This window comes from Rana temporaria, chromosome 9, assembly GCF_905171775.1.
Source record: "Rana temporaria chromosome 9, aRanTem1.1, whole genome shotgun sequence".
In the NCBI taxonomy this organism is placed as follows: domain Eukaryota; kingdom Metazoa; phylum Chordata; class Amphibia; order Anura; family Ranidae; genus Rana; species Rana temporaria.
Genome location: NC_053497.1, coordinates 153,141,925 through 153,166,266, shown reverse-complemented (window position 1 = coordinate 153,166,266; position 24,342 = coordinate 153,141,925). Strand labels below are relative to the sequence as shown.

General features: G+C 44.1%; 1 protein-coding gene across 1 annotated transcript in view; it reads left to right on the top strand.

Moving 5' to 3' along the window:
• The window catches only part of PSMB7 (proteasome 20S subunit beta 7), a 103,947-nt gene that overhangs the window by 64,215 nt on the left and 15,390 nt on the right, over window positions 1-24,342 (top strand). The window contains exon 6 of the mRNA XM_040324865.1: window positions 1,063-1,121. Within this exon, the coding sequence (XP_040180799.1) occupies window positions 1,063-1,121 (59 nt within the window). The remainder of the gene's footprint in view (window positions 1-1,062; window positions 1,122-24,342) is intronic.

Sequence of the window (24,342 nt, the reverse complement as noted above, 5' to 3'; positions counted from 1 at the left end):
TCCTTTTCAGGGCAGCAGTCCCCTTTTGGTCTGTTCGGGGGGGGGAAAAAAAACCACTTGAAACGTGGCAGTCCCATATTTTATAATTGCTGAATTTTTGCTTTGATGGTGCAAACTCCTACTGTACAAACATTATCATTTATTTTTTTGCATATAATAGTGAAAAAACTATTTTGGCCACAGAAAGCAGCTTTTCACTTTTATATCTTGCCTAACCTCCACTAAAAGCATGAAAGAAGCTAATTGGTTACTGTAAACATTAGAGCCCTTTTAGACTTTTTGGAGACTTTTAGGCAGATGCTGTATTTCAGTTGGCTTGTGAATCAGACGGCTCTCCAATAATAGACTGTTATTGGAGATGGCAGGAGACAAAACCTCTGAGGCCGCGTACCCACGGTCGGTCCAAATCGATGAAAACGGCCTGAAGTCCAGTTTCATCGGTCCAAACCGACCGTGTGTATGGCCCATCGGTCTATTGTCCTTCAGACAAAAATTCTAGAACTTGCTTTAAAATTGAACCGATGGGCGGCTGACCATCGGTCAAAACCGATGGTTAGTACACAAAAGCATCGGTTCAAAATCCACGCATTCTCAGAATCAAGTCGAAGCATTGAACTTCGTTTTTTTCAGCACGTCGTGTGTTTTACGTCACCGCGTTCTGACCCGATTGGGTTTTGAACTGATGGTGTGCACGCACATCAGACCATCGGTCTGCTTCAGCGGTGAACCGATGAAAACGGTCCGTCGGACCATTCTCATTGGATGGATCGACCGTGTGTACGCGGCCTGAGATGACCAATCTGAAGTTTATCTACACCACATTTGATTTCACAGTCACATAGATGTGTGTGTGTATATATATAGATAGATATATCTATCTCTTTTCCTTCATAAACGTGGTGTATCAAGGATAAAAAGGTCAAAATGTGGAAATGTGCCATAAGAGTTTTTATTAAGTGTAAAAAACAAAGAAATCATTTACGACACAAGAAGTCTATTTTCTGAATGTTGGCTGTTTTATAATAATTAGCTTTCTATATATTAAAATGGTATGTTTTGCAGGATCCGGGTCCCTGGCTGCAATGGCTGTGTTTGAAGACCGCTACAGACCAGACATGGAGGTATGTGACCTAATGCGTGTTTGGTTTTTATGCACTGTCTATTTTACTTGTCCTGTGTCTTGGATCAATAGGTCATATTGACTCAAACCTCAGTCAATACCTGCTCCTTAATCTGCCTTACTTGATTGACTGGAATGATAGCTGTTGTTCCAGAATGGCTTCTGGATCTCTAATGCAAGGCTACACAAGCCTCAAAAACCCATTACGGGTCTTATTTCTGACAACTAGAGACAAATCCCAAGGGCGTCTTTCATTGAAGTCCTCTGTTTTAAACATAGTGTTGAGATTCTGTTCCTATTCAGTAGAATGTAGTAGGGGTGCCTGGTGTGGATTTTACTTTGGTGCCCTATCAATATCTTAGTTTCAAGTGTTCTAGCCTACCTTCAATAATACAATAATATTTTCTAACAACCAAACACTCTTGAATCCTAAGCGTAAATCTCCAAAGGTGGCAGTGCTCTATGCAAGACATGCACAGATGAGTATAATTTTACACACAAAAGGGCAATCTTATTACTAGGGTTGTCCCAATACCGATACTGGTATCGGGACCGATGCAGAGCATTTGCGCGAGTACTTTTTTTTGTGTAGTGGCCGGGAGGAGTCAGTGGCTGGGGAAGGCAGGAGAGGGCGGGGGGAGTGCGGACAGAATTTGGCTGGAGAGGGGGCGGGCAGCACACGCTGGGGGGTGTCAGGCCGGCACCCCCCTTCCATGACTGAAGAGAACGGGCGGCATGGCATGGCGGTGAAAGGAAGGTAGGAAGGACACACAGGCTGAAGTCTCACTTTGCGGGGGGTCCGGCCGCAGCTCTGATAAGTCTAGGCTGTGTGACTGCCGTGCAGACCGAACCCGCCTCCCTCTTCTCTGTGTAGTTAACAAGTGCTGTGCACGGCACGCTGATTATCAGCCGAGGTGCACAGCATTACGAGTCTGAAGAGGGGGTGGGGTGTCTGTATTGTGGAGGGGGGGGGTTGTCTCTGTATTGTAGAGGGGGGGGGGGGTTGTCTCTGTATTGTAGAGGGGGGGGGGTTGTGCGTCTGTATTGTAGAGGGGGGGGTTGTGCGTCTGTATTGTAGAGGGGGGGGTTGTGCGTCTGTATTGTAGAGGGGGGGGGGTTGTGTCTCTGTATTGTAGAGGGGGGGGTTGTGTCTCTGTATTGTAGAGGGGGGGGGGGTTGTGTCTCTGTATTGTAGAGGGGGGGGGGGGTTGTGTCTCTGTATTGTAGAGGGGGGGGGGGGTGTGTCTCTGTATTGTAGAGGGGGGGGGTTGTGTCTCTGTATTGTAGAGGGGGGGGGTTGTGTCTCTGTATTGTAGAGGGGGGGTTGTGTCTCTGTATTGTAGAGGGGGGGTTGTGTCTCTGTATTGTAGAGGGGGGGGGTTGTGTCTCTGTATTGTAGAGGGGGGGGTTGTGTCTCTGTATTGTAGAGGGGGGGGTTGTGTCTCTGTATTGTAGAGGGGGGGGGGGTGTGTCTCTGTATTGTAGAGGGGGGGGGGGTTTGTCTCTGTATTGTAGAGGGGGGGGGGTTGTCTCTGTATTGTAGAGGGGGGCGGGTTGTCTCTGTATTGTAGAGGGGGGGGTTGTGTCTCTGTATTGTAGAGGGGGGGGTTGTCTCTGTATTGTAGAGGGGGGGGTTGTCTCTGTATTGTAGAGGGGGGGGGGGGTTTGTCTCTGTATTGTAGAGGGGGGGGGTTGTCTCTGTATTGTAGAGGGGGGGGGGTTGTCTCTGTATTGTAGAGGGGGGGGGGGTTGTCTCTGTATTGTAGAGGGGGGGGGGTGTGTCTCTGTATTGTAGAGGGGGGGGGGGGTTTGTCTCTGTATTGTAGAGGGGGGGGGGGTTTGTCTCTGTATTGTAGAGGGGGGGGGGGTTGTCTCTGTATTGTAGAGGGGGGGGGGTTGTCTCTGTATTGTAGAGGGGGGGGGTTGTCTCTGTATTGTAGAGGGGGGGGGTTGTCTCTGTATTGTAGAGGGGGGGGTTGTCTCTGTATTGTAGAGGGGGGGGGTTGTCTCTGTATTGTAGAGGGGGGGGGGTTGTCTCTGTATTGTAGAGGGGGGGGGTTGTCTCTGTATTGTAGAGGGGGGGGGTTGTCTCTGTATTGTAGAGGGGGGGGGTTGTCTCTGTATTGTAGAGGGGGGGGGTTGTCTCTGTATTGTAGAGGGGGGGGGTTGTCTCTGTATTGTAGAGGGGGGGGGTTGTCTCTGTATTGTAGAGGGGGGGTTGTCTCTGTATTGTAGAGGGGGGGGGGGGTTGTGTGTGTATTGTAGAGGGGGGGGGTTGTCTCTGTATTGTAGAGGGGGGGGGGGGTTGTGTCTGTATTGTAGAGGGGGGATGTCTGTAACATGCAGGGGGTCCAGAACTGTTGGGGGGTGCCTGTTTAACATACAGGTGTCTAGAGCTGTGGGGGGCTGTGTAATGTAAACGGGTGCAGGGTGCTGTGTAATGTAAGGGGGTCCAGTGGTGCAGGGTGCTGTGTAATGTAAGGGGGTCCAGAGCGCTATGTAATGTAAGGGGGTCCAGAGGTGCAGGGCGCTATGTAATGTAAGGGGGTCCAGAGGTGTGGTGCTGTGTAATGTAAAGGGGTCCAGAGATTTCAGTGACAGCCACCTGTCAGTGCAATCAGTGCCACCTATTAGTGCGCATCAGTGCCAGTCACCAGTCAGTGCCGACTATCAGTGCCACCTATCGGTCCCCATCTGTCAAACTGCTACATGACATTGAAAAAAAAGTATCAGTAATCGGTATCGGCGAGTACTTGGAAAAAAGTATCGGTACTTGTACTCGGTCTTAAAAAAGTGGTATCGGGACAACCCTACTTATTACTTTGTTGCCCTTTTAATAAAGAAAGACCTAAAGCAAAACTGTATCTTGCACACATAGTGTAACAAAACAAAGTGCAACAAGTGTACTTGTGGTTAGTAAAATGAATAATAGAGCAGCTTCAATAAGTCAGCAGAGGATGTTAATATCACATATCTGCCTCTGCCTGCAAGATCCTATTGACCACATAAATTAGCAGTCTTGTGAGCAATTGTTACTGCTTAGGTAAGTTGCATCATGAAGACAAGCTGTCACACATACTAAAAGTAGTCAATACAGATCAATATCTTAATGCCTTCAGTGTCAATGTTGCACGAAGACCAAGCTGCATTGGGCAGAAGATCAGCCATTCACTTCTAAAGCCCGTGCTAAGCGTAGTTTTTTTTTTTTTTTGTACCATGTTCTTAAATATTTCTCTTGGACAGCACACTGACCTGGTCATTAAACAAGGGTGTTCCACATAAAAAAAAGAAAAAAAAAAAGCTGGTGCTTTTTACCTCACTGCAATGAGAACTTGCTACAACAGCTTGCTTGCAAAACGTGTAGCTATATTGTAGAATTGCAGGAAGATGCAGAGAAGTTAAAAAATAAGGGTTCATATACTTCAACCTGATCCTATGTAGGTGTAAGGATAATGTTAGTGTTTTTGCACATATATTTTTTTTTTTTACTAATATTACAGCTAATGTATTAGGAGTTGGCTAAATATTGAAATTTGGACAAAGCAATTGCGTTATTTAAGTAGTTTATTTGCATACTTGATAATATATTACACTCTGTCCACTTTTTATGTAGTTAGTTTGAATTTTGAATAATTTCAGAGTAGATTTGAGTAGGCGCCATCTATGCCCAGGGGTCTCCAAACGTTCTAAAACTGTTTTACTGACCTTCAGACTTGAAAGGGAGCCACACTGTGGCCATTCAGAGTAGAATTTGAGTAAATAATGCGTCTTTAGTATTAGGGAAAGGAATAGCACACTGTCTTGGTGTCAGCAGGGGGGATACTCCCCTAGCCTTGGTATTTGTGGGAGTAATACTGTTCCATTATTGGTAGGAGGAATAGTGCCCCAATCATTGGTGTCAGTGGGGGAAATAGTGCCACATTGTTGGCGTCAATGGGAGAAATCCTGCCCCCTTGTCACCACCAGAAATGATTCCCTATTGTTGGGGTCAGTGGGAGGAATAGTGTCTTGGTGGGAGAAAAAGTACCTCAAAGGCCAGATAAATGCAAGCAAAGGGCTGCAGTTTGGAGACCACTGATCTATGCCATTAAGTGCTACATTGCTTCATTTGTTTGTTTTTTGATGTTAAAGCAGAGTTCCACCCAAAAGTGGAACTTTGGTTTATTTGCAACCTCCATCCCCCCCCCCCCATATTTGGCACCTTTCAGGGGAGGGGAAACGGGTACCTTTTTTTTTTTTTTTTTTTTTTTTTTTTTTTTGACAGGTCCCTGTCCCCACTTTTGGGAGGTGGCACCTCCCTTGGAAGTTCACCCCCCACCCCCTTTCTTCCTCCGCTGGCAAGCCAATTAAAAAGTGCAGATCGCTTCACTCATGCGCAGTAGGAAACCGTCTGAAGTCGGAAGGCTTCACGGCTGGCTTCCCGTAGTGGAGATGGTGGAAGCAGCAGCATCCGATAGTTGATCTGAACATCGGCTGGGGTGCCAACATTGTTCGCTCCCTGGACAAGTAAGTGCTCATATATTTAAGTCAGCAGCTACAGTATTTGTAGCTGCTGACTAAATTTTGTTTTCCCCATGCTGGAACACCTCAAAGTATTTTTCCTTGGCTCTAGGTGCTATAAGTTCATTGGAAAGAAGTACCCTTTAAGCAAATTGGGTTTTACAAAAGGCGATATCTACAGAATGGTCAGTAGGTGGTTGTCAGGACAGTTAAATTTTTAACCTTAGATTGATGCTCATTTTGTCTAAGGGAATCGGCTAGTTTTTTTAAAATCGAAGCAGTACTTACCGTTTTAGAGATAGATCTTCTCCGCCACTTCCGGGTATGGGCTGCGGGACTGGGCGTTCCTATTTGATTGACGGTCTTCCGACGGTCGCATCCATCGCGTCACGATTTTCCGAAAGTAGCCGAACATCGGTGCGCAGGCGCTGTATAGAGCCGCACCGACGTTCGGCTACTCGTGACGCGATGTATGTGACCGTCGGAAGACTGTCAATCAAATGGGAACACCCAGTCCCGAAGACCATACCCGGAAGCGGCGGAGAAGATCGCTCTCTAAAACGGTAAGTACAGCTTCGATTTTAAAAAAAACTGGCCGATTCCCCTAGACAAAATGAGCAGTTAACATTTTTTTTCAGGGTGAACTCCCGCTTTAAAGTGATTGTAAAGTTGTGTTGTGTTTTTTCTATAAAAATACCAAACATGTTCTTGCCTGCTTTGCTGCAGTGGATTTGCACAGAGCAGTCCGGATCCTCCACTTCTCAGGTCCCTCTTTGGTGCTCCTGGCCCCTCCCTCCTGTTCAGTGCCCCCACAGAAAGCAGCTTGCTATGGGGTCACCTGAGCCGAGTCACAACTCAATGTGTCCATTCAGACATGGAGCCCTGCCCCACCCCCTAGCTGATTTTGGCGGCAGCCAATGGCGCTGATGCTGTGTCTAAGCCAATCGGGAGGGATAATGTCGGATGACAGACACACTCGTGGACATCGCTGGACCTTGGATACTGTAAGTATTGGGGTCGCTGCTGCAAACAGAAGGATTTTTATCCTAATGCATTAAGATAAAAAAAAACTGCATTTACAACCCCTTTAACAGAATAGCACTCTCTGCAGTTTGTGATTTATGTATTGCCACTAATATAACATGGTTGGTCAGATCACAAGGCTATGGGTTGCATACAAGTCTTTTTTTAGGTAAACAATTACTTATATGCTTCAACCCCTTTACCCAGTTGAGATGATTTGACCCTTGAAAATGGTCAGGTGCAGCTTTTTGTTTTTGTAAATGGGCAACCATAGAGGGCAGCAAAGAAATTTTTTGCTAGTTTTCATTATATCTGTAGCACCGATGTCAGTGGTACCTGTACTACTCACCAGATCTTAAAGGAGTCTTTTAGCAGTTTGAAGAAAGTACACATTAAATGTACATGACACAACAGTTAATGCCAATTAAGCACTTTAAAGCTATGAAAACAATGATACTTGGGATTGTGTATTTGTTAAAGCGGATGTGCCATGGGAACAAAATATTAAAAGCCAGCAGCTACAAATACTGCAGCTGCTGACTTTTAATATTAGGACACTTACCTGTCCTGGAGTCCAGCGCCGATCGCAGCAGAGCACGAGCGATCGCTCGTCACTCTGCTGCTCCCCCCGCCATCCACGCTGAGGGAACCAGGAAGTGAAGCGCTGCGGCTTCACTGCCCGGTTCCCTACGGCGCATGCGCGAGTTGCGCTGCGCCCGCCGATTGGCTCACACGCTGTGTGCTGGGAGCCGAGTGTTCCCAGCACACAACGGGCGACAGACGGGATGTGACGGAATGCCCGTCTTTTGCCCGTAGCGTGTGGCCGGAAGTGGGTGCAAATACCTGTCTTTAGACAGGTATCTGCACCCCCCCTCCCCCCTGAAAGGTGTCAAATGTGACACCGGAGGGGGGGAGGGTTCCGATCAGTGGGACTCCACTTTAGGGTGGTGAACCGCTTTAAATGTGTCGTTGCAAAAGAAAAGTTGGAAAAAAAAAGTTTAACGAATGGTTAAAACAACCCGGCAGGAACATAACTAAGGGGAAGTAGTAGTGAGGGTTAAGGAAGAGTTGAGGGGTTAATTGGGTAAAGTTTTTAATAAAAAAAAATTGATTTCACTTGCAAGGTTGCGTAAATTAACATTTAATGCAGATCAAAGGAAGCTTATTTGATCCGCACATGAAGGCTACGGTAGTTTAAATACTTTGTAACAATAATATGGTTGCAAAGTATTTATAATTCAGACCTGCTATTCAGCAGCCGCTTCTGGCTCCCCCTGTAACAGATCAGTACTTGGCCAATACTAGAGAGTAAGAATAGAGCATATAATGTTCGGGATCTTCTTTTTTTTTTTTTTTTTTGCCAGTGGGGTTATTGCTTTAGGTCATGGGTGCCCAACCTTTTGAAGAGCAAGGGCCACTTAAGCGACTTGGTATCCAGTCGCGGGCCACAATGAGTGAAGTGGGTGGCTGGCAGTCCACTTGGCTCTATAGAGCCCACTCTAATCTCAGCACACCAAACTCGCAGGTAATAGAAGTCTATGGCTCAGTGTAGGTAACCCCCAGGTACACTTCTCTGTACCTGTGGATCTGTTTGAAAGCAGCCCAGTAACCCCTGCAGAACAGATATGCCCATATATACACACGCACTGTGATTTTTGTAATAAAAACGTACCTTTTAATAACAGTATTCTATTTTATTCCATCCCAGAGCAGAAGGTCGTGGGCCGCATTAGAGGGCTCCGCAGGCCACATGTGGCCCCCGGGCCACTGGTTGGGCACACCTGCTTTAGGTCTTAAGGCAGCCATAGTTCAAATCTTGGCCAGTTCAGCAACAATCAACTTGAGTACAACCAGGATGCTGGATTTTTACATGCGATTATTGCCAATGGCTGTAGCTGCTAGCAACAGTCCCTGTGTTCTCCTGGCTATCAATGGAAAACCTGGTATATGTACAGGTACCGATCAGTGGAATCTGTTTTAAACACTGACATGTGGCATTCCATAATCTTTCCAAAAGATTTTATTCTGCGCATGTGCAAAGTACCATGCCCTTCACAGGTGCTGTTTTATTAAGGCTTTTTACATATTCAAGTTTTTACAGTCTCCTTCAATTAATGTTGTGTGCTACATGGAACCTCCAAACATGTTGTTTTTTTTTTTTTGTTTTTTTTTTATTGGCAGAGCCCTAGAGAATAAAATGGCAGTCGTTGCAACTTTTTATCTGCTCATTTATTTAACAGCGAAGTTAGCCCAATTTTTTTGCATGATAGGAATGATGATGTTACACCGAGTAAATAAATACCCAACGTGTCGCGCTTCAAAATTGCACACGCTCGTAGCATGGTGCCAAACTTTGGTACTAAATCCCCATAGGCGACACTTTATTTTTTATTTTTTTTTACTGGTTACATGTTTTAAGTTAGAGGAGGTCTAGGGCTAAAATTATTGCTCTCGCTCTAACATTCGCGGCAGTACCTCACGTGTGGTTTGAACACAGTTTTCATATGTGGGCACGACTTTTTTTCGCTTGCACACTTACACTTTTTTTTATTATTATTGTTAATTTAACTTTTTTTTTTTCTAATTTGACACTTTTGAAAACTTTTTTTTTTTGGTTTGATCACTTTTTATTCCTATTACAAAAAATGTAATCATTCCCTTGGAACAGGATTATGGCATGACTTGGTCCTCTTTACAGTGAGATATGGGGTCAATAAGACCCCACATCTAACCTCTAGACTGGGAAGCCTGAAATAAAAAAATCTTGGCTTCCCAGCCGAGGCAGCGCCATTTGTTTTAAATGCAGAGGCTGGGCTTGACGTCATAACATCGTGCCCAGCCTCTGAACGATCATAGAGACTCAGGGGACCATCTCTATGGTCGGCATCTGGGGCCGGCAGGTTCCTTCTTCTCCGACTCACCGATGGCAGGGGTGAGTCGGTAGAAGCACCAGAAGGCGTTGGGGGGGGGGGGGGGGTGTCCAAGCCACTGTGATCGTTCTTATGGTGTAGGGAATCGCCGGGTCTAAAAGACGATATCTGTAGCTGCAGACATCATTCAGATATCACCACTGAAAGTCCAGGACGTTGGTTAAATAAGTGGTCAGCAGTTAGAGTTAAGACCATTAGTCGGCGTACATTTAAATGCTGGTGCTTGTACACCACAGTCGATGTGCCAGCATATACACGCATGTCTTTCAGTAAATCGGGCTACTTGTGTAGATTGCTCAAAACCGATTCATAGAAGCGGCACATTTCTGTATGTCCATTCAGACTTGGAGCCCAGACCCCGGCCCTCTAGCCTCTCTCACCGATTGGCTAGATGACTTTGATTGACAGCAGCAAGAGCCTATGATGGTTCTGATGCTATCTCAGCCAATCAGGAAGGAGAATCTTGGATGGCTGAGACACTCGTGGATATCGCTGGACACAGAGGGACCTTAGGTAAGTGTAAAGCCTCGTACACACGATCGGATTTTCCACAGACAAAGCCTCGGAATTTTGTCTGAAGGGCATTGGACATGAACTTGTATTGCATACAAATGGCAAAGAATTGTTGGCCAACAAACACAAATCTCTGTGGTTTTTCAGCTCTTTAGCGCCACCCTTTGGGCAACTTCTGCTAATATTTTGTTATGGTTAGCATTGCTTATGAGCATGCGTGTTTTGTACTTTGGATTTTTTCTGAGGGACTTGTGTACACACGATCGGATAATCCGACAACACACATTTGTTATTCAATTTTAAAGCGTGCTATCCCACATTTGTTGCCAGAAATTCCAACAGCAATTGTCCGATGGAGCATATAAACGGTCGGATTTTCCGTCATCAGCCTGTCCTCACACAATTCCCATCTGAAAATCCGATGGTGTGTACGGCCTTTAGAAGGGGCTGCTGCACACAGAAGGCTTTTTATCCTAATGCATAGAATGCAATAAGATAACAAAAAACCTTCTGCCTTTACAACCCCTTAAATTGAACAAGTTGAAGTTGGAAGCTGATTGGCTACCATGCACAGCTGCACCAGATTTTTCCACTCTCCATTTTTAGTTAATTAACCCTATTGTGTCTGAGTGTTGGAAATCAACTTTCTTAATTGGAAATGTTTTTGCTTCTCTGTCCATCATTTGAAACGTATTGCAGTAAAGCCCAATTGGCAGTGTGCAATTACATAATGAAATAACAAAAAACTAAATCCAATTGTTGCTGGTTTTGTAAAAATAATTGCCTTTAGTTGCATGCTGGATAACTACAGAGTACCTAAAATATTACTGTAATGTGCCAGAAGTTGCTGGAATATTAATAGGCAGCAGCTTAATTAAACTGGGCTTTGCTGCCAGTCTCAGAAAATTGATTGAGACCAATAAATCTGTAATAAAAATGATTTAGTAGTTTTCATGTGGATGGTGACAGTCTATATATACAATGCTACCCTGCGCTGTCAGACTGCTAAACAGCTTAAAATAGCTGATATTGTTGACGAGGGGTAACTTGTAACTGTTTTGATTTCCTCTCTGGAGGGCAAAGTGGTATCTTCTCAGACAGCAGCAATCTTATTTGCATTTAGTTGTTATGCGGGATGTGGTTAAGATTACCCATTGTCGCGAGTTGCCACAGCAAGCAAGAGAATAAACCCCCTTGAAGATTATGGTTCATTAAAACGGGAAGAAGATTAATATTTTCCCTGTCAAGATCAATACAGCTTCTCCTGCACTAATTGTCAGAAAAGCTTGCGGAGGCTACTGAAGGATGGCAGTGTGTGAGCACAGTAGATCACAGGGACAGTATTCAAAGGAAGGCTGTCCTGCACCCTCTGGTATCGACTTGCAAATTAGCAGCTGGATTCTAATTAAACAAGTTTAATGAAAGGAGCATTTGAATACTGCTGAAAAATTAAAAAAAAAAAGACAATCCTCTTTCTGCAGTCTGATATGTCCTGTACTACAGACCCAGGGAGACAGCAAGTGCCATGTGTGATCTATACATATGTATTTTTAGCTCTGGCATATTTGAAAGGTTCTTGGACAATGCTTGGATTATAGCATACATTACTAATAAAATGCTGAAGGTCTTAGATTTGTCTGTGAAACCTTTCACTTCTAAAGGGTCCTGCTTCTCCTTGCAATACCCACAGTCCATTATCTGCCATCGGTGCTATTGGCCGTCACATAATTGCTTATTTCTCTTCCGTTCATGGACGGACACAGCAGCCTTTGACCTTAGGGTTATATCCGCTTCCTTCCAGGAGAGTTAGGCAGAAATACAGCACTTAAAGTGTTAACAACTTTTCCTTAGTGCAGCCCCTCCCAGGGGGCGTGGTTCCCCGGGTATAACCCACACCCTGCTCTAGCAGCTGTCCATGAACTCCATGAAATTGATTTTGCGGTCCTTTGTTGTCCATGTCACCAATGAGACCGTCATCACATAGACCTCCTGCTTTGCTACGCCACTACGTGATAAGAACAAAATATAACTGTAGTCCTAAATGTCTTGTACTTCCTAGATAAAGTGATGCCGCGTACACACGACTGTTTTTCAGGACGAGAAAAATAAAAAAATTTTAAATTGGTCGTGTGTAGGCTCCAGAGCATTTTTTTCTCGCCGTTTTTCACGTCGTAGTTTTTCACGTGGATAAAAACGGTAGTGTGTACGCTTTAACAAGGGGGAAAAAAATGTGCATGCTTAGAAGCAAGTTATGAGACAGGGAAATTGGCATAAGCAGCCCAAAGGGTGGCGCCATTCGAATGGAACTTTCCCTTTATAGTGCCATTGTACGTCACCGCGCTTTGCTTGAGCATTTTTTTTTCTTCACTATCTTGGGTATGCAAGTCAGGCTTGAGAGGAATCGCGTCGAGGAAAAATGTTGTATGTATGCGGTATGATGCTTTAGGATCCATGATGACCAGAAACTTGACCAAATGTGTAGACCTTTAGGCCTTGTGCACACTGGACGTTAAAATAACGTTATAAAAACGCCAGTAGCTTTGCAGTGAATTTTTCAATAGCGGTTGTTAGCGTTTTTGTTGAAAAATATATATATTTTTTTTTTCAATGGATTAAAAAACGCTGGTGAGTGACGTTTTTAGGCGTTTATCCACGTTAATCAGCATTGGAGCGTTTTTACAGCTGAAAAACGCCTCTCGAAACCCACTAGCTTTTTTTTTTTTTTTTTTACTGCTCAAAAACGCCACTGCCCAAAACTGCTGATAACGGCCTATGTGTGCAGACACATAGGATAACATGATGGAGAGTTTGACTGTAGAAAAAAACATCTGCCAAAAACAGCTGCTGTAAAAACGTCCAGTGTGCATGAGGCCTCAGGTGATCTGTGCATTATTAATGTGATTTCTGCAATATAGTAGAAACCCTGCATAAAGACAATTTCACTTTAAGTCAGGGTTTGAGAAATTTGCTTGGAATCTAGGAGCCAGCTAAAAAAGTTAGGAGCCAGAAAACGCGCCCCGTCCCGACGAGCTTGCGCGCAGAAGCGAACACATACGTGAGCAGCGTCCGCATATGTAAACAGTGTTCAAACCACACATGTGAGGTATCGCCGCAATTGGTAGAGCGAGAGCAATAATTCTAGCCCTAGACCTCCTCTGTAACTCAAAACATGCAACCTGTAGAATTTTTTAAAGGTCGCCTATGAAGATTTTAAAGGGTAAAAGTTTGTCGCCATTCCTCGAGCGGACGTAATTTTGAAGCGTGACATGTTGGGTATCAATTTACTCGGCGTAACATCATCTTTCATAATATAAAAAAAATGGGGATAACTTTACTGTTGTCTTATTTTTTAATTAAAAGTGTAATTTTTTTCCCAAAAAAGTGCGCTTGTAAGACCGCTGCGCAAATACGGCGTGACAGAAAGTATTGCAACGATCGCCATTTTATTTTCTAGGGTGTTAGGATAAAAAATATATATAATGTTTGGGGGTTCTAATTAGAGGGAAGAAGATGGCAGTGAAAATAGTGAAAAATTACATTAGAATTGCTGTTTAACTTGTAATGCTTAGCTTGTAATACCAACGGCCACCACCAGATGGCGCCAGCTTACACATCTGGTGATAATAACTTGTAATACCAACGGCTCACCACCAGATGGTGCCAGCTTACAAAAAAAAAAAAAAAAAATTTCCCCCCTTCCAAGCCAAGGACCCCATTTCTAGTCGCCATGGCGACCTGGCGCCCGGGATTTGTCGAGCCCTGCTTTAAGTAACATTGGTTTTAAATGATTAGATTGTCACTTGGAGCTGCACGATTATTCCTTGCCATCTTGACAAAGTATTTCCCGATCTTTCTATGCAGAGAATTCTCTCTGCTCTGCTGAAGCAGTCAGCCGTCAAAAGAAAGGAGAAAAAAATCCGGGCAGTCTGCAAAGTATCACAACGTTCTTTATCAGTGGAACTTAAAGTGGAGGTTCACCCAAAAAACTTTTTTTTTTAACATTAGATTGAGGCTCGTTTTGTCAAGGGGAATCGGGTGTTTTTTTTAACAATCGAAGCAGTACTTACCGTTTAAGAGATGCATCTTCTCCGCCGCTTCCGGGTATGGGCTGCGGGACTGGGCGTTCCTACTTGATTGACAGGCTTCCGACGGTCGCATACATCGCGTCACGATTTTCCGAAAAGTAGCCTAACGTCGTTGCGCAGGCGTCATATAGAGCCGCACCGACGTTCGGCTTCTTTCGGCAACTCGTGACGCGCTGTATGCGACCGTCGGAAGCCTGTCAATCAAATAGGAACGCCCAGTCCTGAAGACCATACCCGGAAGCGGCGGAGAAGATCGCTCTCTAAAACGGTAAGTACTGCTTCGATTTTAAAAAAACACCCAATTCCCCTTGACAAAATGAGCATCAATCTAATGTTAAAAAAAAAAATTCGGGTGAACTCCTGCTTTAAGTCTAAACATTGTAACAATTTGTCCTTTACCTCAAAGGAATACACTTCTGTGTGTAAATGAGGAAAGTTTAACCACTCAAACACTAAACCTTTTTCGGACATTTGTTGGTTTCAAGTTAAAATATTTTTTTTTGCTAGAAAATTACTTAGAACCCCCAAACATGATTTATATATATATATATATATATATATATATATATATATATATATATATATATATATATATATATATATATATATATATATATATATATATATATATATATATATATATATATATATATATATATATATATATATATATATATATATATATATAAACTAACCAGTAAAATTAGCCAAAATCTTTTTGCTTTATGTGACAGATTTTACGCCGCGAGAATTGTAATCTTCTAAGCAAAATAATTGTGATTCTCATTTTGGCCAAAATCGTGCAGTAGAGCTTAAAGGAGTTCTCTGACCTAAAACTTTTAACCCCCGCTGTGCCCGGGCTGTAAAAAAATAGAAAATAAACTTTCACTTACCTGCCTACGATCCCCCGTTGTTCCGATATCGCCGTCCCGTTCTCCGGTCCCGGGCCCCTTTCGCTTCCTGTGTGTCGGTGACTCATAGTGCGCTCAGCCTATCAGCGGCCGCAGCAATGTCCCGTCGCGGCGACTGATAGGCTGAGCGCACTATGAGTCACCGACACACAGGAAGCGGAAGAGACCGGGACCGGAGAACGGGACGGCGATATCGGAACAACGGGGGATCGTAGGCAGGTAAGTGAAAGTTTATTTTCTAATTTTTTACAGCCCGGGCACAGCGGGGGTTAAAAGTTTTAGGTCAGAGAACTCCTTTAAGGTATAGTTATGCCACATAAGGTAGAATATTTGTCACTGTTTGCAAATGGGTAAGTTGAAGGAGTTTAGATTAATAACAAAAGGAAGTAAGCCTACATCCATGTCTAGACCAACCACTCTTTTGTAACGTAAAACGGCGTTCCACCCAAAAGTGGTTTTCCGCTGATCTGTCTCCTCCCCCCTCAGGTGCCCCTTTCGATGAGGGGGGGGCAGATATCCTGTTCTCGCTTCCAGAAGTCTGGCTGCGGCCCATGATGTCACTGCTTGTCTCTCTCTTCCTCCTTCCGCCGGGCCAGTAGGAGAGAGGAGCAGAGGCTCATGTATGCGCAGTAGGGTTCCCAGCATTAAGCCATAAGGCAACACTGCTGGGTTCCCTTACCAGCAATGGCGGCGGCATGCACCTGACAGCTGATGGAAACATCAGCTGCGGTGCCGACATGGCTGGACTCCAGGACAGGTAAGTGTCCTATTATTAAAAGCCAGCAGCTGCAGTATGTGTGGGTGCTGGCTTTTAATGTTTGCAGGGGTGGGCAAAACACTGCTTTAAAGTGTTACTAAACTTTAAAACCTTTTTTTTAACCTTAATGCATTATTTGCATTAAGGTAAACATTTTCAATCTTCCTGTGCCCCTCTTCCCCTGTGTGAAGAGTAAGAGAGGGGGGAAGAGATCGGCGCTGTGCACAGCTGCATTTTTTCTCCCCTTACTTCCTTTTCACACAGCATTTGAGAAGCGGCAGTAGCCATTAGCTCTTGCTGTTGTCAATCAAATACAGTGAAGAAATAGAGACACAGGTCGTGAGCGCGCCGCCAACGTTTTCCCCATAGCAAACAGCTGGCTATGGTGGACATAAAAAGAAGAGGCACCAAGATCCCAGAAGAGGAGGATCGAGGCCAATCTGTGCAATACCTTTGCAAAGAGCAGGTAAGTATAACATGTTTGTTATTTTAATAACAAAAAAAATGGACTTTAGTAACACTTGAACCCCCTTTCTTTTCTGCAGTCTGTAAATTGACATTCCTCTGCACCATGTCCCTTGCCAAAGGAACGTTTATGTGTTTTCCCTTTTTATGTGCTCCTAGTTCAGAGACTGCAATTGTGGAAAGCGCTTTTCTATGACTAACCACTCTGGTGTCCAATCATATGATCAATAGGACCACCAATCGTATGGCTCACATGGGCATGTAAAAATAAACAAACTCTTGGCACAGACGGGTACATTGACAGTAAAAAAAAAAAAAAAAATGGAAAGAAAAACCTACAAAGGTTACGTTTTTGTAATTCCTAGATACATATCAGTTCATATGCTCACATGTTATAACACATGAGCGGTAACCAAAGATTTATTAAACGAACCATAAAAAAGCTTTCTACCCTTAAAAGAAATGTAAAAGATTTTGGTAGGCAGGGTTTGAGAATTAACTGTTTCTAAATTTGTTGTGGGCACCTGGGTTTTAAGTGTCATTGGTTTCTAAAGGGTTAAAGAAACACAGAAATATGTACATTGCCATTCCAAGGTATGCCTTTCAAGTTGATCAGTTGTGTTAGATACGGGGTCACTGTTTACATCCTTTTTTGGGGTCACTAAAAAGAATTGAAAAAGCCAGTACAACCATTTAGGAAAGAGTCGGCAATTGCAGCCTTTCACTAAGATTTATTTTAACTTTTAGTTTTGTGTGCAGTGTACCATTAAAGGCCTTATCTGCTACTTGTATCTTTTACTTTTTCCTAATTTGCTGGCCTCATGTTTGAGATTTTACGGCCTGTTCACACGATCTGACTTTTTGGCAACAATTGTCCATGGACCTGTTTTTCTGACCATGTGTACGCTCCATCGGACAAACTTTTTTGCTTTTTCATTGGACAAATGTTCGCTGTGAGAACAGACAAACTTTCCGGCAACAAATGTCCTTGCGGCTTCACTCCCCGTTTCCTGCTGCGCATGTGCGAGTCGCGCAACACTTTGTGAATCGGCGACTATCCTCTGGGAGACGCATAAATCCCAGAGGGCACCCCGAGTAGGAGAAGAGAGAAGATCACCGCGGATGAGGAAGTGGCAGATTAGGACAATCTGCATAGCAACAGCCATTTCTGATAAGTATAAAAAAAAAGTTCAATTTTTTTTGGAGCCTTTTTGGCTTTTTTTTTTTTTTTTTTTTTAAAGGGTGGACCTCTGCTTTAAGTCCAAAGTACAAGCATGCATTCTCAGAACCAATGCTAATGATCAGACACCAATAGCAGAAGTTGCCCAATGGGTGGCGGTAAAGAGCAAAAAAAACCACGTAGTACGTCTATTACATCACTACGTTCGTGTGTGTTGGCTGAAAAAGTGCTGCTGTGTGTATGCATACCAAGTTCACGGACAACGCCCTTTCGCAGCAAAATCCATGGAAAAGTCAGTTGGAAGTCCGTTCTTGTGTATGAGACCTTGCATTGATTTTATTTTCCTGCAGTATTTTGGGTTCTTGATTTATTACTAGTGACTCTATTTTATCTGCTGGGTTTAGTCACTTGCAGTGTTCTAGAAATGCATTTGCTTTTGCCTCTTCAGTTTCTACTCTTTGCACAATCGCCTTCTATCCCTTCTGCTTTTGCTTTTTGAACAGAGCTGCCAAGAGCAGATAGAATGAAATCTGGGGTGGCAGGTGCTGTGCCCCACAGTTAGATTGCAAGACTTTGAAGATGTTTCAACTTAAAGGAGCCGAGGGCTACAGGCTTAGCCAATTTCTGCAGGTTGCAAGAGCTTTGGCTTTATGCCTTTTGAAGATGAGTTGCTAAAGCTCCTGCCACTGCCTCAAGCGTGCTAACACCAGCAGGATGTGTTTTTTCTCCCCCCCCCCCCCCCCCCCTCGCCTTCCATTTTTTATTTATTTTTTCCTAATGTAGCTTTAGCATTTCTTGTATGTAAGTAGCATGTATTTTATCAATGCCAATTGTGACAAGCCTGGTCCTGCCTGGAAGCTTTCTCTGCAATGATAGATGACGAAGTGCACAAGTGCCACTTTTCCAGACTGATTTATGAAGCCATATTTCACAAAGCAGCAGCAGCCTCTGGAGAAACGTTTATGGATTGCCAAAGACCAGATCTGCTTCAGCTGTGAAGGCCTTGCAGTTGTTTTAAGTCTGTGATGCCATGCACCTGACACCCACTGCAGAGCTGCCTTCATTTGTCATGTGGGCAGCTATAGATCTAACCTGAGCAATGACTCCCTGCCCGGCCTGTGTGCAGCCTTTATATCATCTTATTGACTAGTGCTTTCAGCCAGCATTAGGATTGTCTCTCAGGTTCTCTTTGTATCTATCGTTTTCTGTAAATTCTGCCTGAATTCTATTGCAAACTTTGGAATTGTGGTTGATTCTAACCATCCTATTTTGCCATTTGATTCTACACCGTACATCCAGTAAATTGTGTATTTGTGAAGTGTATTGCGCTAACTTGTATAAACATTTTACCACGATCCTGTGAACTTTTTACTCAAAGAACAAAAAGTATGTACACGTGTCTATGATTATTAATGTGTAAACAATCAAATAGTGTGCAATAATAACCCATACAGTGCCCTGTATAGACACATGTACATACTTTTTGTTTTTTGACTAACAAGTTCCCAGGATCAGTCGTGGTAAAATGTTTATATAAGTTAGCGCAATACACTTCACAAATACACAAATCTAAATCCAACCTTTGAAGTTTCACTTTTTATTGCAGCAAGACTTAATAAAAATACTGATATTATCTTGGCGCTGGTAATACACACAATTTTTTCACATCCAGTAATTTGACTATGAATCGCATGGCTTTTGCGGCTGAAACAGTGAATATAGATAAGCTGATAGGAAATAAACATATCCTTAAAGACCAACGCCACCTTTTAGAGTATAATAAAGTGACATTGCTGCTCGTAATTGTCTACTAATATATCCAAATAAACACCAATAAATAATAGTACTAATCTTCCATTATATGATGCCAACTCTTAGTAATAAACTTAAAATATAATCGGCGTGCAAAATATCAATCAACAGCCAAATATTACCATATACACCGTAAACTGTGCAGATAATAGTCGCTTGCACCAGTGAGCTTGTGTGCTTAAAGCGGTGGTTCACCCACAATAACAACATTATAGCATTAAATTAAGCATAGTAGCGCGAGCTACAGTATGCCTTTATTTATTTTGCCCCGTACTCACTGTGTAATCCTATAGTGAAGATTCCGACTCCCCGCGGGGAATGGGCGTTCCTATCCAGAGGGAAGATGATTGACGGCCGGCTATGGCACGTCACGCTCCCCGAAGATAGCCGGAGTAGGTCTCGGCTCTTCACGGCGCTATACGGCACCTGCGCACAGACTATGCGCACGCCCCGTGAAGAGCCAAGTCCTATTTCGGCTATTTCCGGAGAGAGCCGGCCGTCAATCATCTTCCCTCTGGATAGGAACGCCCATTCCCCGCGGGGAGTCGGAATCTTCACTATAGGATTACACCGTGAATACGGGGCAAAAAAAATAAATAAAGGCATACTGTAGCTCGCGCTACTATGCTTAATTTAATGCTAGAAAAAAAAATGTATAGAGTGAACCCCCTCTTTAAATACAGTATATGTAAATCTGACGGACTGTTTACATGTTACATTTTAAAAGCAGCAGCAAACCTGCTGACCTTACATGCTTGCTAATGTGACAGAACAGCTCCGATTTTCACATTTAACTAAATGTGAAAATCAGAGGTGTTCTGTCACATTAGCAAGCATGTAAGGTTTGCTGCTGCTTTTAAAATATAACATGTAAACAGTCCGTTGGATTTCCAAATACTGTATTTAAGCATATAAGCTTCGTTTTGTGTTGAAAATAACTGTGAAATCTAAAAGTCCGTTGGGTGTAACAAGATGTCCGCTTGCCCCCTTCTCACTATCATTACTGTGCAGGAGTGTGGGGTGGAGCAAGATGGCAGCGACAAAACGTTAGTTCTTGACGAGACAGCCGCCGCCGGGTGTACCAAGATGGCCGCCGCTCCGGAGCTAGGCCTAAGCCGGGGACTTTCCTATGGCCGAGGCTGCGGAGCATTACACTGATCGCGCAGTGTGCCGATCCAAACAGGGTGACCCGTTCGGATCACGGATCAGTGACGATCCGTTGCACAACTTATGTATGTTTGTGTGTGTATATATGTGTGTGTGTGTGTGTGTGTGTGTGTGTGTATATGTGTGTGTGTATATATGTATGTGTGTATGTATGTATGTGTGTGTGTGTGTGTGTGTGTGTGTGTGTGTATATATATGTATATATATATATTATATGTGTGTGTATTTAATGTATGTACAGTACAGACCAAAAGTTTGGACACACCTTCTCATTCAAAGAGTTTTCTTTATTTTCATGACTATGAAAATTGTAGATTCACACTGAAGGCTTCAAAACTATGAATTAACACATGTGGAATTATACATAACAAAAAAGTGTGAAACAACTGAAAATATATTCATATTCTATGTTCTTCAAAGTAGCCCCCTTTTGCTTTGATTACTGCTTGGCACACTCTTGGCATTCTCACGATGAGCTTCAAGAGGTAGTCACCTGGCGCAGCACCCCATCACTCTCCTTCTTGGTCAAATAGCCCTTACACAGCCTGGAGGTGTGTTTGGGGTCATTGTCCTGTTGAAAAATAAATGATGGTCCAACTAATCGCAAACCAGATGGAATAGCATGCCGCTGCAAGATGCTGTGGTAGCCATGCTGGTTCAGTATGCCTTCAATTTTGAATAAATCCCCAACAGTGTCACCAGCAAAGCACCCCCACACCGTCACACCTCCTCCTTCATGCTTCACGGTGGGAACCAGGCATGTAGAGTCCATCCGTTCACCTTTTCTGCGTCGCACAAAGACACGGGGGTTAGAACCAAAGATCTCAAGTTTGGACTCATCAGACCAAAGCACAGATTTCCACTGGTCTAATGTCCATTCCTTGTGTTCTTTATCCCAAACAAGTCTCTTCTGCTTGTTGCCTTTCTTTAGCAGTGGTTTCCTAGCAGATATTCTACCATGAAGGCCTGATTCACACAGTCTCCTCTTAACAGTTCTAGAGATGTGTCTGCTGCAAAAGGTGGCTACTTTGAAGAACCTAGAATATGAAATATATTTTCAGTTGTTTCACACTTTTTTGTTATGTATAATTCCACATGTGTTAATTCATAGTTTTGATGCCTTCAGTGTGAATCTACAATTTTCATAGTCATGGAAATAAAGAAAACTCTTTGAATGGGAAGGTGTGTCCAAACTTTTGGTCTGTACTGTATGTATGTGTGTATGTATGTGTGTGTATGTGTATATATATATATATATATATATATATATATATATATATATATATATATTAGCACCAACAGTTTGCACAGTGCTTTACAACATGAGGGCAGACAATTCAGGAGGAATCAGAGGGCCCTGCTCAGTAGAGCTTAGGATCTAGAAGGGAGGGTCGAGTGAAACATAAGGTAATAACTGTGGGGGGTGAACTGATGGCTGAAAATACAGTTGTTAGGTGTGGGTAGGATAGTCTTCTCTGAGGAGGAGGGTCTTCAGTGATCGTCTAAAAACTGACAGGCGGACCCAATAAGTCTGCTAGTGTAAAAGGGCCCTAAGGTGCCCATAAATATTCAGCTATTTTAAACTTGTGTAGAGTAAAGCTGGCCATACATGGATCAAAATTCAGTCAGGGCACTTCAGTCAGATTTTCCCCGCTCAATCAACGCTGATGGCTATAGACTACAGTGCTGATCATGGTATTCTGATGGCAACAAAGTCTCCCGGGGTTGTTGAGGGGGATTTCCCATCCTGAAAAGCGTGGATGGGGGAACCAAGTCGTGTTTGTTTGTTTTTTTTTGTATGGGCTCCCTAAAGGTGATTTCTTCAGCCGGTTAGTGTCTGTATAATATGCGCTCACCGGCCACTTTATTAAGTACACCATACTAGTACCAGGTTGGACCCCCTTCAGAACTGCCTTTAAAGAGGTTGTAAACCTCCCTGCAGTACCTATAGGTAATCCTCTAGGCATAAGGCATTACCTATAGTTACTGTAAATATCTCCTAAACGTGCGTCGTTTAGGAGATATTTACTGTATGCTGCGTCAATGATGTTATCATGCATGCGTTCTGAAGAAACAGCCGCCCGTGCAGTTTCTTCAGGAGCGAGTGCCGTGACTGGCGGCTCCTGACCAGTCACATAGCCGGAGTCCGCGTCCCCAGAAGGAAATGTGTATGCGGCCTGCAGTGGTGATGGTACGGGCTTCATTTGCAGGTAAATGTCACATAATGTGCTGGTATGTAATGCATACCAGCATATTATGCCTTTACTTTGAAGGAACGTTTTTTTCCGACTCTTAATTCTTCAACAGAAAAGGTGTTGGAAACAATTCTCAGAGATTTTGGTGCATATTGGCATAATGGCGGCATGCAGTTGCTGCAGATTTGTCAGATGCATATCCATGATGCAAATCTCCTGTATCCCAAAAGTGCTCTATTGGTTTGAGATCTGGTGACTGTGGAGGCCATTGGAGTGCAGTTACCTCATTGTCCAGTAGTGAGATGATATGAGCTTTGTGACATGGTGCATTATCTTGCTGGAAGGAGCCATCAGAAGATGGGTACACTGTAGTCATAAAGGGATGGACATGGTAAGCAACAATACTCAGGTAGACCGTGGAGCTTAAACAATGCTCAATTGGTACCAAGGCCGCTATCAGAAATTGAGAGGCCCCTTAGACAGCTTTAAGGCCTGACCACCAACATTCCCCAGGGCCCGCCCACTAGCCATCCCACCAAGTCCTTCAATGCACACACTTTCATTTTAACACTCAACAGCCCCCTCACATGTTTTCTCTCAGCCCCCTCACATGTTTTCTCTCAGCCCCCTCGCATGTTTTCTCTCGGCCCCCTCGCATGTTTTCTCTCGGCCCCCTCGCATGTTTTCTCTCGGCCCCCCTCGCATGTTTTCTCTCGGCCCCCCTCGCATGTTTTCTCTCGGCCCCCCTCGCATGTTTTCTCTCGGCCCCCCTCGCATGTTTTCTCTCGGCCCCCCTCGCATGTTTTCTCTCGGCCCCCCTCGCATGTTTTCTCTCGGCCCCCCTCGCATGTTTTCTCTCGGCCCCCCCTCGCATGTTTTCTCTCGGCCCCCCTCGCATGTTTTCTCTCGGCCCCCCTCGCATGTTTTCTCTCGGCCCCCTCGCATGTTTTCTCTCGGCCCCCCTCGCATGTTTTCTCTCGGCCCCCCTCGCATGTTTTCTCTCGGCCCCCCTCGCATGTTTTCTCTCGGCCCCCCTCGCATGTTTTCTCTCGGCCCCCTCACATGGTTTCTCTCGGCCCCCTCACATGTTTTCTCTCGGCCCCCCTCGCGCGCCCGTGCGCTCTCTTTGTTTAGCCCAAACTATTAATGTTCCAGATACCTGCTGCGTGGTTGAGAAATATATTTTTGATTATATGTATATAACAGGTGACATTTTGGTTCATCGGCTATTTTCTGGTGAATAGCCTAACAGATTATTTGACCTGCTATATACTGTATATATCAGAAGATTTAACAGTTGTACCTTGTTTCTTAGGTGTTTCTTTACATGAGCAATGATCACTTTGGATGTATTGCATTATCTTAAAGCAGAGTTTGTCATTTTTGTGTTTATTAAAAGTCAGGAACTTCACATTTTGTAGCTGCTGACTTTTTAATAAACACACACTCCCCTGTCTCACGGCCCACGATGCGGTCGCCCGAACCCTCGGCTCTATCCCTTCTCTCTTCCTGGTGCTGGCATTGCAATTGTGGGCACCCAGCTGTGACCGCTTGCTGCACATTGTGAATGCGTGAGTCGTGCTGCGCCGCCTCAATGGCTGGACAATCTTCTGGGACCTGTTGCGTGTTATATATTTCAGGGCGGCCCAAGCGGAAGTGGGGTACCAAAACTAGGTACCCCCCC